The sequence below is a fragment of the Polypterus senegalus genome, chromosome 15 (assembly GCF_016835505.1).
Source record: "Polypterus senegalus isolate Bchr_013 chromosome 15, ASM1683550v1, whole genome shotgun sequence".
Taxonomy (NCBI): domain Eukaryota; kingdom Metazoa; phylum Chordata; class Cladistia; order Polypteriformes; family Polypteridae; genus Polypterus; species Polypterus senegalus.
Window position 1 is genome coordinate 74,134,066 of NC_053168.1, and position 18,088 is coordinate 74,152,153.

The following is an 18,088-nucleotide window of genomic DNA, read 5'->3' on the forward strand; positions in this document are numbered from 1 at the left end:
TATTTAACTAATGAAGACATCATGCATAAAGCCCAAAGTACAGCTCACTAAAATGTACTTTTTTGGGCTTCATGGTGGCACTACTAGTTTATGGATCCAGAATTCTGGATTTGAGTTCCATGACTGGCTGTTTTCTGTGTTCTGTGTTTTTTGCATGTTTGCCCCATGTCTGTGTGGGTTTTCCTCCAGATACTCCTGTTTTCCTCCATAAATACTCAGTACCTGCTGGATTAGTTGATTGGTAATTCTAAATTGGTCCTATGTAAATGTGAGCGTGGGTAAGAACATGAATAACAGACTGGTGGCTTTTCCAAGGCTGTTTCCTGCCTTGCATTCGTCAGTGCTAGGGTAGGCTATGACCTCATCTGTGACCCTGAATGTGTTAATGTGCATTTGAGAATATTGTATTGTTTTCTGTTGTGTTAGAATTTACTTTTTATCTGTGCTGTATTTTTTGATTATTACATGCATGTTTTTTTTAGCATATCATTTAACAAAAGACTAAGACTTTTCATAATTACCCAGAAATACGCAGACCTCAAATAAAGGTGGTTAATATAGAGCAAACTGAACTTTTTCATTTTGACAAGACAATATTTTGTTTTCAACATGAAAAAAATATGTCGTCACAGTGATTGCATTGATGATGTAACATTCCAAAGTAGTGTTTATTTGTTGGCAAGCATTTCTTTCTTGTTTTTGCATTCTGTATCCTATGTCAAGCGCCTTCTGTGATATACCTGACCATAGCAAATGTTGCTACTCTTGTTTATCTTTCTTCCTATTATAGAATTCTTTGTCACGTTTGATGAACAATAAACAAAGTCCTTACACTTGATTGTGAGTTTGAAACACATATGTAGCCTGTCCTAGGGGATTATACAGTATATAATTGGGTTTGCAAGGATTCTGCCTTTATTAAAATAAGTTTTTCTGCCTACCAGACGAGTAAGATGTTCATGAGATGTTGCTATTTTTCTTTCTGCTATATCCTTTTGTCGATCGCTAGTTTTCTGTGATTTCTGTGACCTCTAATTTTTGGGCTTTCTAGAACATATCGGGTAATAAGCTTTCGAATAAGGTCAAGGTTAAAGTTCTAGCCCCAGTAGTTTGAACTGCCACAAGGTGTGTTCTTGATGCTCAGCAGATGCCACAGCTGTCATTCTTCTTCCTATCATGTAATCGATTTCTGAATTTGCTTCATACTTTGCAGATATCGCTGCTCTTCTTTTTGCCATGTCACCTTCTTGATTAGTTTGCCGTAACAAGCACATAAACCCAGCACGCTTATTGATTCACCAGTACATACCAAGTCATAAGCCTTTAACACCAAGATCAAGGTTTTTCTATATAAAGCAATTGTAATTGTGAGGAGAAGGAGTAGCTGTGTAAATTGGCATAAAAACAGAATCACAGAATTCTACATGATGGGAATGGGGACTGAGTTTACTTACATCAAATAAATTTAAAAAAGATAAATATTAAAGCAAGGCAGGAAATAGCCATGATTTGGCAAATAATTCTCATCACCAGGAAACCGACATTATATAGGAGTATGTGTGATATTGCAGGCTTTAAACATTTTATTAAGAAAACATTTCAAGTAATGATTTGGATGATACTGTATATGTTTAGTGGTGTAGGGATGTGGTTGGAATGTTTCACAGTGGTTTACAGTTTAGCATGCATAAAAATAGATGATCCATCCTGTGAAATAACACACACGTATATTGTAGGTAATAAACACTTTGATTATCAAACTGAATGTAATTTTGAATTACATTAATTTCTTGTCCAAAGCTGCCTCACAGCTTCATGGCTGTGTGTTGAGTGTATGAGCCTCCTGCTTTTGTGTGTGTCCTCTAGTTTCCTATTACATCTACAGTCTGTTAGTTAAATGGTGTATTGGAATTGGTTCAGTGTATGTAAAGTGTGTTCTGCAATGAAATGGTGTCCCATTCAGGGTTGGTTTCTGTCCTGAACCTGATGCTGTTTGTGGGTCTGATCAAAATGTGACCCACTATCTGACTAAGCAGTAAGAAAATGAATTGATAATGCATACAGTCCACTCCTATAACAGTACTGAAGAACTTTGCTGGATACAATTTTCTCTATTTGTATTTAATATTGGATTTTTCCATTTGTTATAAAACTAATCATTCATGTTGCACAGTGATAACTGTGCATTCCATGGTTAACACATTATTTCTAACTGATATTCTTTCAACACTCTTATTGTAGGGGCCTAATGAAACATGTCCTTTAGCAAACCTTTCAGTAGTCAAAGAATTTGAGGATGAACAGCTTGAAGATTTACGTCAGGAGTTGGTTCGTCAAGATCAGGAACATCAGCTTATTGTAGAGGATTTAAAACATGCCCACATGCAACAGCTTGAAAGACAAAAAGAAGAGCAAGAGAAGCTTCTTACAGAGCTGAAAATGTTAAGATCACAGCTTGTAAAGGTTTGTTTGTTCTATAAAATAAATTAGAAATTACATACATATTGAATCTACAGCTAATACACCTTGAAAAAAGACAAATTTAACAGTTCCTAGAGTTCACTATTTTTCCATTGTTTTGTGTTAAAATGTGTAAAATATTCATCTCTTAGTGATTTATCACTTTTCAGTGTTACCTCTTAAGCATTGTTTGGATTTGACCCACATTTCTATATATCCCTTTTATTAACCTTTTTTTTTTTATACTAATAAATAGATCTATATTGAAAATATTGCCTGCATTGGGAGTTCTACACTCCCACTATCAGACCTCATTCCCCAATACTTTCTAATTAAATCCAGGTATCCTCATTATGATTTGCCTCATTGATTATATGAAACAGATACATATTCAATTTCTGTTTTGCATAAGTAGCTACACCTCAGTTTTTTCAATGTTTACATATCTTTCCTTAATAATATGTATAATGGATTCAGAAAATATTCAGACCCTTGACTTTCTGCACACTTTATTGTGTTATAGATTTGACTTTAAACAGATACAGTGGTGTGAAAAACTATTTGCCCCCTTCCTGATTTCTTATTCTTTTGCATGTTTGTCACACAAAATGTTTCTGATCATCAAACACATTTAACCATTAGTCAAATATAACACAAGTAAACACAAAATGCAGTTTTTAAATGATGGTTTTTATTATTTAGGGAAAAAAAAAATCCAAACCTACATGGCCCTGTGTGAAAAAATAATTGCCCCCTTGTTAAAAAATAACCTAACCGTGGTGTATCACACCTGAGTTCAATTTCCGTAGCCACCCCCAGGCCTGATTACTCCCACACCTGTTTCAATCAAGAAATCACTTAAATAGGAGCTGCCTGACACAGAGAAGTAGACCAAAAGCACCTCAAAAGCTAGACATCATGCCAAGATCCAAAGAAATTCAGGAACAAATGAGAACAGAAGTAATTGAGATCTATCAGTCTGGTAAAGGTTATAAAGCCATTTCTAAAGCTTTGGGACTCCAGCGAACCACAGTGAGAGCCATTATCCACAAATGGCAAAAACATGGAACAGTGGTGAACCTTCCCAGGAGTGGCCGGCCGAACAAAATTACCCCAAGAGCGCAGAGACGACTCATCCGAGAGGTCACAAAAGACCCCAGGACAACGTCTAAAGAACTGCAGGCCTCACTTGCCTCAATTAAGGTCAGTGTTCACGACTCCACCATAAGAAAGAGACTGGGCAAAAACGGCCTGCATGGCAGATTTCCAAGACGCAAACCACTGTTAAGCAAAAGAACATTAGGGTTCGTCTCAATTTTGCTAAGAAACATCTCAATGATTGCCAAGACTTTTGGGAAAATACCTTGTGGACTGATGAGACAAAAGTTGAACTTTTGGAAGGCAAATGTCCCGTTACATCTGGCATAAAAGGAACACAGCATTTCAGAAAAAGAACATCATACCAACAGTAAAATATGGTGGTGGTAGTGTGTTGGTCTGGGGTTGTTTTGCTGCTTCAGGACCTGGAAGGCTTGCTGTGATAGATGGAACCATGAATGCTACTGTCTACCAAAAAATCCTGAAGGAGAATGTCCGGCCATCTGTTCGTCAACTCAAGCTGAAGTGATCTTGGGTGCTGCAACTGGACAATGACCCAAAACACACCAGCAAATCCACCTCTGAATGGCTGAAGAAAAACAAAATGAAGACTTTGGAGTGGCCTAGTCAAAGTCCTGACCTGAATCCAATTGAGATGCTATGGCATGACCTTAAAAAGGCAGTTCATGCTAGAAAACCCTCAAATAAAGCTGAATTACAACAATTCTGCAAAGATGAGTGGGCCAAAATCCCTCCAGAACGCTGTAAAAAACTCATTGCAAGTTATCGCAAACGCTTGATTGCAGTTATTGCTGCTAAGGGTGGCCCAACCAGTTATTAGGTTCAGGGGGCAATTACTTTTTCGCACAGGGCCATGTAGGTTTGGATTTTTTCTCCCTAAATAATAAAAACCATCATTTAAAAACTGCATTTTGTGTTTACTTGTGTTATATTTGACTAATGGTTAAATGTGTTTGATGATCAGAAACATTTTGTGTGACAAACATGCAAAAGAATAAGAAATCAGGAAGGGGGCAAATAGTTTTTCACACCACTGTACATTTGCCATTTTTGCCTATCATTCTATGCTCAGTAACCCATAATGACAAACTGAAAATGAGGTTTCAGCATGGTTTGCATATTTATTAAAAATCAAAAACTGAAATCTCCCATTCATATAATTATTAACACCCTAATTGAGTACCTAGGGGCAGCAATTACAGCTCTGAATCTACTTGGGTAAGTTCCTACAAGCTTTGCAAACCTGGATTTATGGAGTTTATCCCCTTCTATTTTGCAGATCATCTTAAGCTTCGTTAGATTAGATGGAAAGTCTCTGTAAACTGCAATCTTCAGGTTTCCCTGTGCATGTTCTATTGGGTTTAAGTTTAAGCTTTGGCTGGGCCATGCAAGGAGAGACAGAGATTTATCCCAAAGCCTCTTCAGCATTGTCTTGGTTGTATGCTTGTCGTCAGTGTCACGCCGATAGGTGAACCTGCTTGCACTGTGGTGCAGGTTTTCTTCAAGGACCTCTCTGTATTTAGATACTGTACATTTGCCCTTTCCTCAAGTTTGAACATTTTCCTTGTACTTCCCTCCAAGAAGCAACCCAATAGTATTGTGCTTCCACCTCCATCCTCTACCTTAGGGATGGTCTTAGGCAGATGATGAGCAGTGCTTAGAGTTCTGTCCAAATACTTAATTTTTTGTCTGATCAGACTAGAAAATCTTTTCCTTATGCTGTCAGAGTTCTTTAAATGCCATAATGTTTTTCATTCAAGAGTTGCTTCTATCTGGCCATGCTATCATAAATTTGTGGTTAATAGAATGCTGCTGAAATGGTCGTCCTTCAAACATGTTCTCCCAACTCAGCAGAGGATTTCTGAAGTTCTGTTAGAGTGACCATTTGGTTCTTGGTCAATTCACAATTATTGAGGCAACTGTGCTTCTGGGAATAAATGGCTGTATTTTGTTGCCCTGATCCATGCCTCACCACAGTTTAATCATGGAGGTCTCCAGAGTGTTCCTTGGTCTTCATGGGTTTGTTTTTGTCCGATCTTTATATACACAAATGTGTGCCTTTATAAATGATGTCCAATCAATTCACTTTGCCACATTTGGACTCCATCAAGTTCTAGACACATATCACACCATATCATAACATTTTCTAAGCCCTAATCCTGAGCAGGGTGGGTTCGTTCCCAGCAAGCATAGGGGAGGCAGGAGCAAACCTGGGACTGTTCACACAGGGTCTACACACACAGATGCACACATATGCACACACCACACACACTAGAGCCAATTGACCATTGCCAGTCCACCTAAATTACATGTCTTTGGACTGTGGGAGGAAATCGAAACATCCAGACGAAACCTATTCAGATAAGGGAGAACATGCAAACTCTAGGCAGGGGATACCCGGGACATGTGTCCTGGTCTCCTTACTGCGAGGCATCAGTACTAGCACTGCACAACTATGCCGTCCTCCCAGACTCCTCTTAAGGATAATTACAGCAAACAGGATGTACTTAATGACAATTTGAGTGCCACAGCAAAGGTTCTGAGTACAAATGTAAATGAGAGACTTATGCAGTTTTGATTTTTAATACATCTGCAGTGTAGATTGAGGAGCAAAACTGGCACATTTATCCATTTAAAATTAAATCTACAATACAATAAAGTATGAAGAAGCAAGGTGATCTGAATACTATCTGAATCCATTGTATCTGTTCATGTTATACTTCTCCCTATTCTTTGGATTCACTTAAGTATCTGCTATATATGTGCAGGTACATTTAAGTCCCATTTCTTTAGTTAGTAATACTTCTAACAATAAGACAAATAGTTATTAATGTAGTATTAGTTTATTTTAGCTTATTAAGTGTGTACTAGTGATGTCAACATTACCATATATATCTGTATTAAATAATACTCCCCGTTCCTTTATGTGAAGTGATAGACCTGGCCTGTCCTAAACCCTCTGCCCCTCCATCTCTTTCTCTACTAACCTACTCATTTAGCAACCCCATATGCTCAAGAAGGATTCCTTATATCCCATAAGCTTGTGTGCCTTTGTATCCTCCTTAGTTTTACCTGGACAGACAGTATTTCAGTTAAGATCACCTTGTTGGTTCTTCCTCTCAGTTTTGCACCTAAAATTCTTAATGTTGGAGTGCAAAACAGGTATGGTCCCTTTATTTGTTGCAAAGTGGACAATGATAACTGGATTCACACACACTCTCTCGCCTTTTGCACTAGGAAGGCAGCATGATGTACAAAACTATGTGTCCCTGGAACAAACTGGGTCTCAGTTCCCCACTATCTTTACTTCCCTTTTCTAAGGACTGATTTTGAAGTGAGCTGTTGGTGCTTTTCCTTGCCTACTACTCCATAGTTCTCAAAGTCACTGCCCGACTCTCCAAAGTCCTGGAAAAAGCAGGACAACCTTTAACTATGGAATTAACACCCCTGAACAGCTTGCACCACTTAATTTGTGGTTAGATCTGACTGTGACCCACATCTCTGTAGTTCTTTTCCCATGCCACAACAGTGTACATTAGCTCTCTAAAGCACTGTCACAGTACAAGACTTTTTATGCATATTTTTGTTATAGCCTTCATATATTTAATCATAGCAGGTCATGGGCAAACACTCCTATATGACTGTGACTTCAATAATATAGTGTGACATCCTCAGTGAGTCACAGTGTTGTAATCTTATTGTGAACATGTACTTTATATTAACAAGTCACATATGCATGCATGAGCAAATAGTAGCAGTTTTGGAATGAATACAGTATATTACTTGTATATTCAGTAATAAACATGATGATTGAAATGGAAAACTTTGTTTACCAAGTGGACTACAGTTAACATGCTGCTCTATTACCTTTAAAAATAAACATGAATTTTAAAAGTTTCATAGTAACACAAATTACTATCTGTTTTTAAACAGTTTTTATTAATTTTGTTTAATTGTTAGCTTACTTCAGTAAATGGCTCTAGAGAAGCAGAAACCCAAACTGCTGAGGAGACAAGATTGTTTTTTTTGAGTGGAAAAGAAGTCCCAAAGACACAGATCAGAAGTACACAGACTGAAATGGTAACCTGACACCTTTGGAAGAAAGTATAATTATTTTAATTAGCATTTTGACATTATTTATCCTAAATTGACATTTTAAGTTTCTATTTTAATATAAAGTTGTGCTGTGTGTGTTTAGCTATTTGGGATCTTTTTACATTTTTTTTTTATCTAAACTTTTACGTCTTAAACAGAGGTGTGGCCTTTATGCTTGACTATGTTGTGCAACTGCTTTTGTTTCCATAGAAGCGCGCTTGAGGAATTGTTTCTGTGGCTCATTATGCAGGCAAACTTCCTGGCTACCATGCCTTGGCTTGGCTTTATCTTAATTCATTTAGTAATAATGCTGGCATGTATTCATGTATGCTGGGCAAAGCATTTACAGAAAAAACATAATTTTAATTTCAGATATTCTTTTATGCCATTGCTTTTTTGTATATAACATGTTTCATTTTGGTGCATGAGTAAAAAACAGCTAATAAAAACATGACAGGTTTTTTGTCACTTATGTCCTTCCTTCCAATTCGTAAATTGGATCAGAATGAGGAAACCCATTCAGGATCCCAAGAAGAAGAGACTCAGTCCAAACCAGCAGAAGCGCATGATAGAACTTGTGAAGAACCAGCCTCAGATTTGGTTAGTTTTGAAAGGTAAGCATCATCTTTGTCATTCTTTTTCTTTTTGCAATAGTCCATCTAACATGTTGCATAGCATCAAGACATCTTATAAACTAGGGCTCAACTGGAATAAACAAAAAAGCTCTACAAGTATGATTAAAGTTGTGCTAGCCAACGTTCAATGTTTTAAGTTTATATAGTTGCATCTTTATATTATGTACAGGGCTTCTAAAAATTGCACACACTCAAAATGTTCTCTGTCTCTCAACATATGTGTAAAGGACAAAGCAAATACAAAAAATAGGTGCATTTTTAAAATATTCTGTAGGGTATAGCATTGTTTTAACTTTGCATTTTTGCAAATTTAAGTAACTTAACTCTATGATAGTGAATTAAAGTGGGGAAGACAAAAGTTATAGTAAAGATTAAAGTTTAGCAAGTACAGGAAAATTTCATTTGCAGTCTGAATTTTGAATGGCAGCCCATTAGTGCAGTGATTAGTGCTGCTGTTTCATGTATCCAAAGGCTTTTGTCCATGCTTGGTGTTGCTTGCAAGGAGTTTGAATGTCCTCCAGTGTGTACATTTTACATAAGGCATGTAATATGTTGACTTACTTTTTGCTAAATAAATAATGCTAAAATAAAATCTGTCATGCATTGTTTTGTTTCCAGAGGGTAAATTTACCGTTTTTTATGATTGTTAGTTATGTTCTTAGAAGTAAAATCATTGAATTGAAAGAATAAATGAACATCAATTATAAATTAGACACAGTATAGATCACAGTTAGATGCAAGTACATAAAATTCATGTTTTTCATGAAATTTAAACAGAACTTCCAAGAAAAAACACTTTTTTTTAATTCTGTTTCTTAATTAAAACAGAAACCTCTTACAAAAGACAAATGAAAGACTGCGGCAAGTTTTGTCAGATGTACTGAAGACAACTGCTGCCATGGAAGAGACAATTGGTCGCCATGTTGAAGTTTTGTTGGAACAATCTGGCAAAGCTGCTTTACATAGTACATCAGAAGAACCTGATAAACTCTGTTGTACAAGCATTCATGCAACTAAACCAGGTATTGCTGTTTGTATTATATTAAATTTCATGTCTAGTGTTTACTGTTGATTATAATTACATTTGCTAAATATAAACAGCATTGTTAAACACACTATGTTACAATGGGTGGCACTGATGTTTGACAGATTAGTCATCCTGGGTTCAAATCCAGTTTAGTCTTGGGGCTGCAGGTGTTTGTTCCTACAAATTTTATTATGAGTGAGTAATTTTACCTCTTACCGATCATTTTGTTCAATTAGATTATCCTTTTCCTCTTATTCTACATCCGGAAATACACATTAATATGATATTTTCTAAGTTTAGAAATATTTGTGCTGTATATCTTTAAATGATTAATAACATTGTCATTTTCATGTTAGTTCACCGTTTCACTGTGAAGTTTGCATTCTTAAAGGTACCTTAATAATGGCAGTTTAATTATTAGTGGAGTAGACTCCAGTGCAATCAACACTGAATGCTGAAGGGCTACAGTCATTTCAGTGTCCTGCTGACTAGCTTGGTCATTAGTAAATAACAGCTTAAATAAACAGAATACCTGGACAATATTGATGATTATGAAAATGTTTAAAACTAAGATTAAGAAAAACACTAAATTATCCTTATATAAGAAATATGAATGCTTGCTACATTCGAATAAAAATTTAGTTAACCCTGTTTTAGAATTTTTGGATTGGCACCAAAATAAGTGAAGTAATAGTTTGTTTAATTAATGTTAAACGGAAGTTGCTTGTTACAAAATCTGCAGCTGTAGTGGGTCCCTCCAAAACTGAACTTGAGAACCACTGGTGTAGAGTTTGTACCTTTTCCCACTCTGTGTATGTGTGTGTTTTTCTCCAGGTTTGAGAATGTAATGCTGTGATTAATTTAGGTTGACATATTGGTAGTGTTTCTGTTTCTTTTCTCTAGTATATTGTATTCAAATTATAGCTTATTTATGGTTTGTGCAGAGTTGGCACTTTCTTCCTCTTGTTAAATCATTTTCTTCCCCCTTTCCAATTGACAGGAATCTTCTGACTTCTGTAGTTAACTTTTCCATTCATTGCATTTTATAACCTGTATTTTATAACCAGATTCTTGTCATTGATGTGTCTTGTTTATGAGAGAGACTGTTTTAATATCTAGTTATTTCCAGGTCAGACCTTCCTGAGGTTTTCCTTTTTAAGTGTGAGATGGCTAAAGCATTCCTGCCCATGAACTGTTACTTCTTGAGTATGTGTACATATGATGTATAGCATTTACTGTCATGAGAAATACTAAGTAATCCCTATGAAATGTTTCTGTTTTAATATATGTGGACATATCAAGATTTGATCTTCATTTTAACAGTATCTATAGATAAAGGTGATGTAATTGAAAAAAAATATATACATTTGATGTTGCAATAATTTATTCAACAAATGATTAACATCATTGATAGATAGCAAGTGCACCCTTGACTCGTATATTTGGTACCCTTTGGCAGAAACAACTTCAAGGAGGTGTTTTCTGCAACTGTCAACCAGTCTGTGACATCGACTGGAAGAAAGTTTTTTGCACTCTTCCATGCAGAATTCTTTCAGCTATGCGATTTATTTGAGGGGTGCCGTGCTTGCATATCTCATTTTAAATCCCCCACACCATCTCAGTAAGTTTTTAGATCCAGACTTTGACTTGTTCATTTCAGATCCCTCCATTTATTTCTTTTCAGTCATTCTCTTGTAAATATACTGATATGTTAAGGGTCATTGTCATGTTACAAGGTTCACTTTTGTGTGACCTTCAATCTTTGGAGAGATGGCCTCACATTATTCTTTGGTACCCTCTAGTTTAATGAAGAATTCATAGTGGATTCTGTAATGGTGAGCTGCCCAGGCCATAACATTTCCAGCACCATGTTTTGCAGTTGGTATCAGGTTCTTCAAGTCAAATGCTGTCTTTGTTTTTTGTCAAACATATTGTCTGGTGATGTGGCCACATATTTGCATCAATCTTTGACTTGTCTGCCTATAGCACATTGTTTCAGAAGTCCCTTTCTATATCTGTGTGTTTATGAGTAAACATTAGTCTTTCCCTGGTGTTCTTTCTGGACATAAAAATTTCCTCATGGCACATCTCCCGTGTACAACCCCCAATTCCAAAAGAGTTGGGGCGTTGTGTAAAATGTAAATAAAAATAGAATGCAATGATTTGCAAACCTCATAAAACCATATTTTGTTCACAATATAGAAAACATATCAAAAATGTTGAAGTTGAGAAACTTTACAAATTTTCTGAAAGATATTACCTAATTTTGAAATTGATAGCAGCAACACATCTCAAAAAGGAATATTTTGAAACTAACAGGCTAGTAATGTGGTTGGATGTAAAAAGATCATCTTAGAAAGGCAGAGTCTCTTAGAAGTAAAGATGGGCTGAGGTTCACATTGTGAAATAATTTCCTCAACATAAAATTATGAAGACATCATCATCTACAGTATGTAATATCTTTAAAAGATTCAGAGAATCTGTAGAAATCTGTAGAAATGTGCGCAAAGGGCAAGGCCGAAAATCAATATTGGATGCCTGTGATTTCGGGCTCTTAGGTGGCTCTGCATTAAAAACAGGCATGATATTGTAATGGAAGTCACTATATGCGTTCAGGAACACTTCCAGAAATCATTATCTGTGAACACAGTTCGACATGCCACCTATAAATGCAGATTAAATCACTATCATGCAAAGAAAAAGCCATATGTCATCATATCCAGAAATGCCACCGTCTTCTCTGGGCCAAGTTTATTTAAAATGGACTGAGGAAAAGTGGAAAACTGTTCTGTGGTCAGATGAATCAAAATTTGAAATTCTTTAGGAAAACATGGATGCCACATCCTTAGGACTGAAGAGTAGAGAATCTATCCGGCTTGTTATCAGTGCTCAGTTCAAAAGCATGCATCTTTGATGATATAGGGGAACATTAGTGCCTATGGAATTGGATGCTTTCACACCTGGAAAGGCACCATCAATGCCGAAAACTATATATAGGGTACAAAATATCCTCCCATTCAGGTGATATCTTTTTCAGGGAGACTGTGCTAAACCGCATACTGCATCTATTATAACAGCTGTCTTCGTAGTAGAAGAGTCAGACTGCTGAACTGACCTGCCTGCAGTCCAGACCTTTGACCAATTGAAAACATTTGGTGCATCATGACATGAAAAATATGACAAAGGAGACCCTGCACTATTCATCAGCTAGAATCCTATATTAGATAAGAATTGGACAACATTCCTCTCCCAAAAGCAAAACTGTGAAACTTGGACAAATGCATTGAAGTAAATGGGGAAGGACAAACTGAAATAGGTCTGAGTGAATTATATTGGTGCAGTTGGTTTTTAAAAAGGGTCTCTAAGGATTATGGTCAGGGAAGGATCTATCAACTATGTTGGACCAAGTATTTTTGCCAAAAATGTGACCTGAGCTATGAGGCATCAGTGCTAACCAGTGCACCACCATTCCTTAATGAGACAAAATTAACAGAATTAGATATAGGAGCAGCAACTTTTCTTGCAAACAGTGGCATCTGGAACAGGAAGCATGAATTCACTGAGGCTCCTCTCTCGAACGTAAAAAAAAACAGATTGTGTTTTGGATCAGTAACTTGCTGCATGACCCAACATTGTTTAAGTTTCAGTTCATGGACAGCTCGTATAGGTATTCTCCATGAAAATGTCCAGTTACAGGGCATTCTTCATAATTCCTAAAATTATGTTTTCCAGAGGAATTTCATGCTGTCCTCCTTGCCAACACCTCATAGAAAGAAAATTCACTACTGTTCCAATATTTTCTCTTTGGACATTACAGCTTTCACTGTGATTCAATGAAGGCTCAGAACTTTAGAAATAGCTTTGCATCCCTTTGATGATTGATGGATACCAAGAATGTACATTCTAATGTCAAAAAGAGACCAAGCATGTGCTTGTTGAGTATGTGTGCAATTCATAATAAGTGAGGTTTTATTGAACAGAGCTGACTTTAATTAAGTCTTGCTATGTTCAGTCAGCTGACTCTCATTACACCTTTAGTTGAGTTAAACTAATTAGAGTACAATTACTTTTTCACAATAGTTTTTCGAGCATATAAAAATTAGAAGGATTCTATGCATTAGTCTAGCTTAAAAATTCACTTCAGGTAATGTTGCACATTTCAATAAAGTAAAAGCACAATACAAAATTCTTAAAAAAAAAAAACAAGAAAAAACTGTCAGATAAGCCTACTATTAAACCAAAGACATAACACATAAATATCCTGTGTAGTAGACTCTAGTTTTCTAATTGAGGGAATGTTGCCTGTGAGTTAGATTTGTTCAAGTAAAAGACACAAACACCCACCTAAATCCATATCTTTTTGCAACACTTTATTTACATTTTGTGAAAATTGTCCCAGGATTTCAAGTTTTAGAATTGTATTATCTTTAAAATTTGTAATAAATTTTAAAGTTACATTTCTTCCTCAAAGACCAATACTCATCCTGTTTCTTGAAAGAAGCATCTTAAAAAAATTAGCTTGAGTTTGTAAAGCTTTCAGTTATCAAAAATAAAGTATACTATTATTATTATTATTATTTAAAGTTCCTTTCAAGGTACCCAAGGACACTGTACAATTGAATAAAGTAAAACACCATAAAATATAGATAAAAGTTAATTCAATATTGATATACATTAAATGCATATAGACATATATAAAAACACACAAATATTTGGCCATGAGGATTTAAAGATTTGTAGGTTGTTGTTGTGATGAGTGAAAAGGGCATGAATATTTATAGTGCTGCGGCAGTGTTGCTTTTGCAGCATACATTGAATCCTCTGTTTTTGGAACAGAGATGCAGGAAAGTTTTATATTAGACCTACTACACCTTAATGAGGAAGAATTCCTTCCCTTTGGTTCATTTTAATGTAGTAATGTGAAGGATATGTTTATTGTGACACAGAACTGTAAGAATAAATGGAAATATTGAAAGGGTGAGACAATTTATAGAGTGGAGCATTGTCAGTTGTTAGCATTAAATATTTCAACCAGTAAATAAGAAAAGGTAAATTAATTCCATCATTAAGTAAATTTATTGACTGCTTTTTTCTTTCTAAACCCTTTTATCCTTATAAACTCATATAATAAAATGTATGCAATACTAAGAAAATAAGGTAAAAAATTATTACCGTTAGCACAATGAGAAAGATTCCTTTAAAATGTATGTTTTAAATTGTTGATACCCACAGGCTAAAAGGCAAAGTATATTAGATTTTTAGGACCAGCAACCCTAAATTCTCAGCCACTCATAGTGCAAAGTTGCAAGGAATTAGCACAAAAAAGTTGAATGTGATAGGTTATATATGTGAGTGAAGCTACTAAGACTTATAGGAGTTACACTGGAAAGATTTGAAAATGATCAAAGAAATCTTGTATCCAAAATTTAACTGGGAGTCAACAGAGTTGTTGAAGTAAAGGAGTAATAAATTCCCAGAGTTTAGTATGGCAGTGAATGCTGGCAGCTGAATTCAATACTTACTGCAATGTCTCATGTCCATTAAGCACCATACAGAACAGCATCACAGTATCCCAAACATGTGGAAGCTAAAGCATCAGTAAGATTCTAAGCTGCCTGAGTGTCTGAAACATATGGGGCTTGAAAAGGTTTATACATGAAATAAAACTCTCTTAATAATGTGTATTATGAAATTCAAACAAAATGATTGAATCTTAAGATAACCCCAATATTGCTTAAATCTATAAAGGGGGATGTACTGTACAATCGTGACCAAATGTTTTGAGAATGACACAAATATTGGTTTTCTCAAAGTTTGCTGTTTCAGTGTTTTTAGATGTTTCTATGGTATGCTGAAGTATAATTACAAGCACTTCATAAGTTTCAAAGGCTTTCACTGACAATTACATTAAGTTTATACAAAGAGTCAGTATTTTCAGTGTTGGTTCTTTTTCAAGACCTCTCTTCTTCCAACCATCTAAGAACAGTTTGTGATGAACAATGCCTTTTCCAGCATAATGGAGCATCGTGCCATAAGGCAAAAGTGATAACTAAGTGGCTTGGAGAACAAAACATCAAAATTTTGGGTCCATGGCCCGGAAACTCCCAAGACTTGTGGTCACCTATGGTGGACAAACAAAAGCCCACAAATTCTGACAAACTCCAAGCATTGATTACACAAGAATGGGCTGCCATCAGTCAGGATTCAGCCCAGAAGTTGATTGACAGCATGCCCTGGCAAATTGCAGAGGTCTTGAAAAAGAAGGGACAGCACTGCAAATATAAACTCAAAAGAGACTGTTTTGTCCTTTTATTGCCCTTGGTCAACTAAATGCAAAAACCAGAAGCTTAACCAAATTAATTTCTGACCATTTTAATTTTGATACAGTGTGACCCTTCATTTATTATAATGACTGTTTATAGAGGTCTTGGTAATTTTTGTACTTCTTAAATATTTCCATATTTTTAATGTGGCTTTGGTAGGTAATGTTTCCAAGGCTTGCGTATAAGCATTGAAACTACTTTATATTATGCATAATCATAAAGCAACTTTTCTTCTGTTTAATTTTTTCAACCTATGGTTCTTTATATCTGAGTGTGAGTAAATGATCTAAACAGCACAGAAACAGCTCAATATTAGGTGATTTTGTTTTACATAGTGTAGTAGTTTGAGCTCATTCTGTAAAAAAATAAAAATATATATTTACAACATTTATTTCTTAGCACATTTTCATAAAAAAGGATGTAGCTCAGAGATTACAAGATGTCGAAGTAGTTAAATGCAAAGAAAAACAAACTAAAATTAGGAATTTATAATAATGCATAAACAGTATATAAAAATGAATCATCACAGCAGATCACTCACACCAATTCCACTTCTTAGGTACAAGAGCAACCAATTATTTATTTATTAAAATGGCAATTTTTTCCGAGCTGCGGACCTGCTATACCACATAGTGTACTTGTAAATTATGGGAAGTATGTGTCATAACTAAAATGCATGCAAATTTTGAGTGTGTGACTTTTGACTTTTCATATTCTGTCATCTGAACTCTATAAGCACTAAATCAGAATATAGTATGAGACAGTATGCCATGTCACATCTACATCCTTGTGCACATATATATTCAGTATGTGGATAGTGGATATGGTGTGTGTGTGTGCGTGTGTGTATGCTTCTGTGTATGTATTTAAAATTTAAATATGTTTGTACTAGCAGGTATTGGATAGACTTTGCCTGTTACTGTGTAATGGAAAATGTTAATTTAGGTAAAGAATTGGGAAAGAATGTGCTCTACAGGTGACTGGGCAGAGCAGAATAGCAGGACATTTTTAAGCAGCTACCTGCCAGTAAATTAAGTTGTCATGGAGGACTTAGATTGTGTATATATAACTGTTGCATTAAAATTGCTTGTTCTGTTGAACATGAGTAAGAGACAGCAGAAATGGATAGTATGATTGTGTTTTACTCTCATCACAGACACTGTAAAGAAATACAGACATTTTTTATTCCTTCATCTGTCTCAAAGTTTTGAAGGACACAGTGATGATACATGAAAGTGGAATTTTTGCAATGTGTCTCTAAAAATGTCACTCAAGTAGTTAAGAAAAAATCCTCACAAGTGCAGGTGTCTTACGACTACTCCAAGCAATCTTTGATTTAGTGACAACAATTGTGTAATTGTTTTTTCTCATTCATATTACATTTGTAACTGCAATTTCCCATATTTGGTGTGCCATTTGTGTTTCACAACTTTTTGAACTGTAGGTTTTAAATGGATAATTTGTGAGTGGCTATAAAGTACAAAAAGTTTACATTTTACAGAAATATTAAATAGATGTTAATTCATTATTCCATTTTTTTATTTCTTTGTTTTCCATTTCATCAAATTTAAAATACATTCATTTATTTCCTTTTGCAGAAAATTATTCTGAGCCGAGCCATGCAAGCAGGACTGGTGAAGATGATGCACATATCTGGTCTGGAGATTCGGGCAAGAGTCTGGAAGTGTCACAGGAGATTACTGCAATGAATTTTCCAGCAGAGGAACTTGATCTTGAAAATGAGGTGTTTATGATGAGCATCAGCACTCGGCTTCAAGCAGCTGTTGGAAAACTTCTAGAGGCTATCACTGAAACTACAACCAAGGTAAATAAACATTGTGTTTTGAGGTTGTAAAATGTGAAACGCTGAGAAAACATTTAAAAATATGACAAAAAAATTTATTTTATGTAAATATTGTTATATGGAACAGTTAAATTAATTTTTCACAAGAACTGGTCATTCAGCTTAACAAAGCTCATAAACTTCTTATTTCTTCAAAGTTAAATTTTGAAGATCCAAAAAGTCTTATTGTCCACCATGCTACTTGGAAACTTACTCAATATGTCTGTATTTCTCTGTGAAGAAAAACTTTTTCTAAGGAAATTTACTCTTAACTAATTACCATTGCTATCCCTGTTTTTTTTTTTTTTTACACATTTTAATAACTTTGATCCACTGTGCTAATTCTCTTCATAATTCAGAACATTTCAGTTATATCACCTCTTAATCTCAGTTTATTTAACTACAAATATGTTTAGCTTCTTCGGTCATTCTTCATAGCTCACATTTTGTAGTCCTGAATCAGTCTAGTAGTCCCTTTTCTCTGACCATTCTCTAAGTTTGTCCAGAAAACCTTTTCTTTAGAGTGTAAGCTGTTTTTTTAAGTCAAGAGGGTGTAACTATAGTCTGTCCTGTCAGCATACTGGAA

General features: G+C 35.4%; 1 protein-coding gene across 7 annotated transcripts in view; it reads left to right on the top strand.

The window, feature by feature from the left end:
• The window catches only part of akap9 (A kinase (PRKA) anchor protein 9), a 231,256-nt gene that overhangs the window by 115,275 nt on the left and 97,893 nt on the right, over positions 1–18,088 (top strand). For all 7 annotated transcript variants that reach the window (XM_039736927.1, XM_039736923.1, XM_039736925.1 and 4 more), the window contains 5 exons: positions 2,242–2,463; positions 7,540–7,659; positions 8,179–8,288; positions 9,138–9,331; positions 17,258–17,484. In XM_039736927.1, coding sequence (XP_039592861.1) covers positions 2,242–2,463; positions 7,540–7,659; positions 8,179–8,288; positions 9,138–9,331; positions 17,258–17,484 — 873 coding nt within the window. The remainder of the gene's footprint in view (positions 1–2,241; positions 2,464–7,539; positions 7,660–8,178; positions 8,289–9,137; positions 9,332–17,257; positions 17,485–18,088) is intronic.